This window comes from Suncus etruscus, chromosome X (assembly GCF_024139225.1).
Source record: "Suncus etruscus isolate mSunEtr1 chromosome X, mSunEtr1.pri.cur, whole genome shotgun sequence".
Taxonomy (NCBI): Eukaryota; Metazoa; Chordata; class Mammalia; order Eulipotyphla; family Soricidae; genus Suncus; species Suncus etruscus.
The window spans coordinates 22,784,918-22,790,737 of record NC_064868.1 but is presented as its reverse complement, the minus strand read 5'-3'; the positions used below and the strand labels follow the sequence as shown (position 1 = coordinate 22,790,737).

Here is a 5,820-nt window from a genome sequence, read left to right as displayed (position 1 = left end):
CTTAATATAAAAGAAAATGTTGAATAATTTATTCTTTTTTGTTTGTTTGGTTATTGGTTTGGGGGCCACACCCAGCGGCACTTGTGTTACTCCCAGCTCTGCACTCAAAAATCGTTCCTGGGTAGGCTTGGGGGACCATATGGGATGCTGGGGATCAAACCCAGGTCTGTCCCAGGACAACCCCATGCAAGACAAACACCCTACCACTCTTCTATCACTCTGGCTAAAAGCTAGTTTTATTTTGAAATAATCATGTACTATACACCTTGATATATGTCTTACCTTAGTTTTGATTTCTTTTGTTAATGTAATGAATTAGCCAATAATAGTCTTATGTATCTTGTAAGCATTGCTTCTATACTTTATTATACTAAAGTATAAACTTCTGTAAGTTATGGGCTAGATATGTCATCAATAATAACACTACATCTTAAACTTAGGTATTGATACTTTATAGCTGTAGACTTCTGATCTGAAATAGATTACTAAGAGATTATACCAGGATTAGAAAATGACATTTCCTACTGTTACGTAGACAATAATCAGATGATAGTCAATGAGTGACTCAAGTTATGGTTGGACAAGAACATAAAATTAAATTGAATGATAGAGGAAAGATATGATTTTTTGTTTAAAAAGCTAGAAATTGCTTAGTTATACTTTCTTGAATGGATATATAACGAAGGTCTTAAAGTTTCATCATAATCTACTTGAATCTTTAGACTGTTATTGCAACTAAAATAAAATACCTCAGGAATTAGGAAAGAGAAAATAATTCAGGAATTAGTTAAGAGTTTGCCATAGAGATAATATAGGAATTAACATTTGTATTACATGTCACTGCAACCATGACCCTGGTTAGAATCCTATGGTTCATACCACATATGATTTCTTGAGCAACTCCAGGGGTCATTCCTGACCACTATTGGGGCCCCACAAGTGAAAACACGAAAGAATATATTTCTAGAATTAGAAAAGGACAGTAAGAGTAATTTTACTTAGTCATTTTAACAGTTCTGAGAGAGCTCACATAAAATATTCTTAGATTGCTATTTTAGTTTTAAAACTGTAAGATAAGTGTTATTGTGTATACTCTTGTGAAACCATTATAATTAAGATAATGAAAATATCCATAATCACCAAAAGAGTGTTTCTTTCTAATCCTTCCTGGTTTTACCTTTCATAAGTAATGACTGCTGCTGTACTTTCTGTCACTATTAGTTTGTATTTTCTAGAGTTTATATGAATGATAATTTTCTATAAGGCTAAAAGTTCTCTAGTCATATAACTCAGAAATTCTATTCTAGGTATTTACCCAAGAGAAAATATAATTCCTAACACATATTTAGACTATTTTAGCCTAATACTGGAAATAATTGTCCATAAAATAGTCAACTATGAAATGAGTTGTGGTATATCTGTTAATAGGTACAATTCAGAATTAAGTTGAATGAGCCATGAGACAACTACATCAATTTAAAATTGATTTTGCTGATACAAAATATATATTCTATTGAGTTTAGATATTTAAATTTTAAGACAAAAATAAATGTTTCTAGAAATGAAAACACATACTTCTTTTTGAAATGGGAACATCCTGGGGCACATATAGGGACATTGGGGACACTTAGGTATGTCATCCCTTCTTACAGTATTAAAGTCTTGATTAAATCAAAATTCATCAAAACTTACTGCTTAAAAGTTCACATTTTATTTTATGTCAGGTTATTTTAATTAAAAAAATAACTGTTCTTTGTCCTCTTAATCTGGGTTAAATGTAGTGCAGGTCGCATTGGAGATAAAGCTCAGTGGGTTGAAGTGCATGTATTACTTACAGGAAACCCAGATTCCATCTCTGGCATCATTTGGTATTGAACCAAGTGCTGGATTAGTACTAGGCTCTGTGGCTTCCAAACAGAAATTAAACACGCTATAAAAAGTGTTTGGGGGGCATGTATAATCCTATTTGCCCTTCAGACTGATGTCCCACATTTGGATACTTAGCATTAATGCTCTTGGTTGTAAATTTTATTGTAAAGAACAGTTTTATGACAATTTAGAGCTGTGTTTCTCAAACTTTTTTTTAATGCTTGCCCCCTTCTGACCTCATTTCCATCTTGTATTCCCCCACTATTGTCTTAATGTATGGCCCCTAATCTTGTGCTTTTGCCCTCTTCCACTTATTTTACCTTTTCCCACTGTAATATCCCATTGTCCCGAAGAGGACCTTATGACCCATGGTTGGGAAATGCTGGTCTAGAACTGATGATATCCCCAAAGTTTTAGGACCTACCTGGCAAGCAATATCAAGACTAAGGAATCGGGAAAATTTCAGGAGAAAGCAACTCACTTCCGCATTGCAATCTCTATTTTCTTTTTTTTTTTTGGGGGGGGGGTCTCACACCCGGCTGCGCTCAGGGGTTACTCCTGGCTCTATGCTCAGAAATCGCCCCTGGCAGGCACAGGGGAATCTCTATTTTCTTATCTCTGAAAAATTAACATCATTTTTTCATTCCCTTAACTCAAAAAGTAATGCTTGCACTATGAAAAAATTTAAAAGTAACAAAAGTTATTTTTAGAAGATGTTTTATTATGGGCTATGAGAGTTCATGGCATGACTTAAGGGAGATAGAGCAAAGATGAAATTTAAAGAGCGAAAATTTATTTCTAAATTGAAAAACCCCAGGATAACATGGTGGAAAGTGCTGTGGGAAATCTTTTCCCATTTTGCTGATTGACTAGGGCTGGCTTTGCCACTTAACATCTTTATAAATCAGAAGCTACTTTATTTGTGGAAACTTTTAAAGCTTATGTTAATTCTTGAAAACACTTTGGGGAATTTCCTTTACTCTATTGTAATGCTTAATAGTCGTCAAGTATACACTGAGTATGCAGGCAAGAAGAATGTAGGGTAAATCTGTATCCACAGAGAAGTAAGTCAATTCTCTTGGAAATATGAGCTTATTTTGTTTTTTTAAGATATGTTTCCACATCTGGGTTCAATGAGTCCCAGGTCCTTAGCTGGGAAATACTGCTTGAAAATAAATAGCCCTTAAATACTACAGAAATTCTAGTGATTATAAAAATAAAAATCATTATTGCAGTAATGAGTAACACATTTTTGAGGAAGTTGTGGTTTAATATTATGAAGACAAAAACCTATTTAAATATGCCTAATGCATAAGTTAAGACAGATATAGAATGATTAATTGATTTAAAGTAAATAGTTATAATTCCAGCAAGTTTATTCAGATTGGAGTAATTTAAGTTTTTATTTTATAATCTTCAAGTTTTTTATAAGTAATACTAAAGCATATTAAGTATATATAAAACATGAGCAGTGCTGCCAATGCCCCGGCCGAGAAGCTGAGGTCATCATTGAAAATAAAGCAGTGGCTATAAAACTGTTTTAGCAATGCAGACAATTAAGTGTGTTGTTGTGGGTGATGGTGCTGTTGGTAAAACATGTCTCCTGATCTCCTACACAACAAACAAATTTCCATCTGAGTATGTACCAACGGTTTTTGACAACTATGCAGTCACTGTTATGATTGGTGGAGAGCCATATACTCTTGGACTTTTTGATACCGCAGGACAAGAGGATTATGATAGATTATGGCCACTGAGTTACCCACAAACAGATGTATTTCTAGTCTGTTTTTCAGTGGTCTCTCCGTTCTCATTTGAAAATGTGAAAGAAAAGTGGTTGCCAGAGATAACTCACCACTGTCCAAAGACTTCTTTCTTGCTTGTTGGAACCCAAATTGATCTCAGAGATGATCCCTCTACTATTGAGAAACTTGCCAAGAACAAACAGAAGCCTATTACTCCAGAGACTGCTGAAAAGCTGGTCCGTGACCTGAAAGCTGTCAAGTATGTGGAGTGTTCTGCACTCACACAGAGAAAGGCCTAAAGAATGTATTTGACGAAGCAATATTGGCTGCCCTGGAGCCCCCAGAACCGAAGAAGAGCCACAGGTGTGTGCTGCTATGAACATCTCTTCAGAGTCCTTTCTGCAAAGCTGGTGTCGGCATCATGCTAAAAGAAATGTTTAAATCAAAGTAAAGATTAAAAATTAAAATTCGTTTTTGCAATAATGACAAATGCCCCGCACCTACCCACATACACTCAAGCAAGATAGGCCCATAGGTCTGGCATTTCCCCCTCCAAATACTACTTAATTTTGCGTAATTGTGTATTTGTCAGAAAAGTGATCAGTGCTAGGTTTTTTTTGTTGTTGTTTCAAAATTTTTTTGTTTAAAAGCAAGGCATGCTTGTGATGACTCTGTAACAGACTAATTCGAATTGTCGAAGCTGCTCTGGAGAGTTATCTGGGGCATCTAGTATTGTCATTTTTATTTTTGTTTTTGTTCTCTTTTGGGGGTGGGGGAGTGTATGTGGGGTCTTTTTATTTAGTCCTTTTTATTTTTATTTTTAAAATCAGTAACCATTGGATAGCCCTTAAGGGGAAGAGGATGAATTGTTTCCACATTCTACTTCCTAAGTCTAGCTTAAAGAATATGTTCCCCACCTGGTGCTCTTAGGAAGGAGTATAGCAGATGACTCGTTTAATAAACATACTCCTTTTTGAAAGTTGCCTTTTTTCTCCACCCCTGAGTAGGTTCAGTATTTGATGAAACTCATGAAAGTGGAACCTGTTTTGCCTCTCCTCTTTTCTAGGATCTGTTGACTGTGACTTTCAAGGAAACTTGTTTGCCATCTGTTTTCCTTCTTTTCCTCCCTGAAGTTAATTTCTAACTTCGCTAATAAATGAAAAGTATTGCACCTTTTGAAATACACCAAATGGATTGAATACATAATTAAAAAGCATTTTTCCCTTGTCAAAAAAAACACATAATAACATTTGAATATCATTCATTTCTGAGTTTTGCTATTATAGCAGTTAACAAATGTCAGATTATAGCTGAAAGTTAATTTCTATTAAGTCAAAAGAAAGTACCAAAAGAGCTTATAAAAGAACAAAAACTACTTCACACTGAGATACAGATAACTGAAATCTGCTTGACTACATTTCATATCTTTAAAATGAATTATAACAAAGTACAAGACACACAAAAATGAACTAAAATAGGAACTTCCTTAAAATATTTTGGCATATGGAATATATTAGACATATCTGGAATACCTGTTTTATTTTTAAGTCCATTTTATACTTTTTGGGGGGTTGTTTTGGACATATTTTTTAAAAATAATTTTTATTGTGACCAAAAGTGAATAACAAATCTTTCACAGTAATATTTAAGGTACATTGTGACAGTGAATAAGGGCCATTCCCATCACTAGGATTGTCCTCCCTCTACCCCTGTTTCCAGCCTGTGTCCTATATCTCCCTCCTTTGCCCCTCGGACTGCTAGTGTAACTGTTCCCCTCTGTGTACAGCTTGTTGTAGATAGGGTATCAATTATGTTGTTGATTTTGGGTTTGGTGTTTAAGTCTGATCATTTTTTATTTCCACTTAATGCTCATACGGCTGTTTGGTCCTGGAGCCATTTATTTTTATTTACCTTCTTTATTTTAAATGATAGTTTCTTTTTTGTTTGTTTGTTTTTTGGGGCCATACCCGGCGGTGCTCAGGGGTTACTCCTGGCTGCTCAGAAATAGCTCGTGGCAGGCAAGGGGGACCATATGGGACACCGGGATTTGAACCAATCACCTTTGGTCCTGGATCGGCTGCTTGCAAGGCAAACGCCGCTGTGCTATCTCTCCAAGCCCTTATTTTAAATGATAGTTTCTAATATTGTAGTACTTCAGTGGTTTAGCTTCATAACTCTCTGTACATACCATATTTTTCACTCTATA

The 5,820-nt window shown here is 35.2% G+C and overlaps 1 protein-coding gene across 1 annotated transcript; it reads left to right on the top strand.

The window, feature by feature from the left end:
• Positions 1–3,346: 3,346 nt before the first annotated feature.
• LOC125998704 (cell division control protein 42 homolog) lies at positions 3,347–4,171 on the top strand. The gene has a single exon (XM_049766768.1). The coding sequence runs from the start codon at positions 3,416–3,418 to the stop codon at positions 3,911–3,913; it is 498 nt and encodes a 165-aa protein (XP_049622725.1). The 5' UTR covers positions 3,347–3,415; the 3' UTR covers positions 3,914–4,171.
• The last annotated feature ends 1,649 nt before the right edge of the window (positions 4,172–5,820 follow it).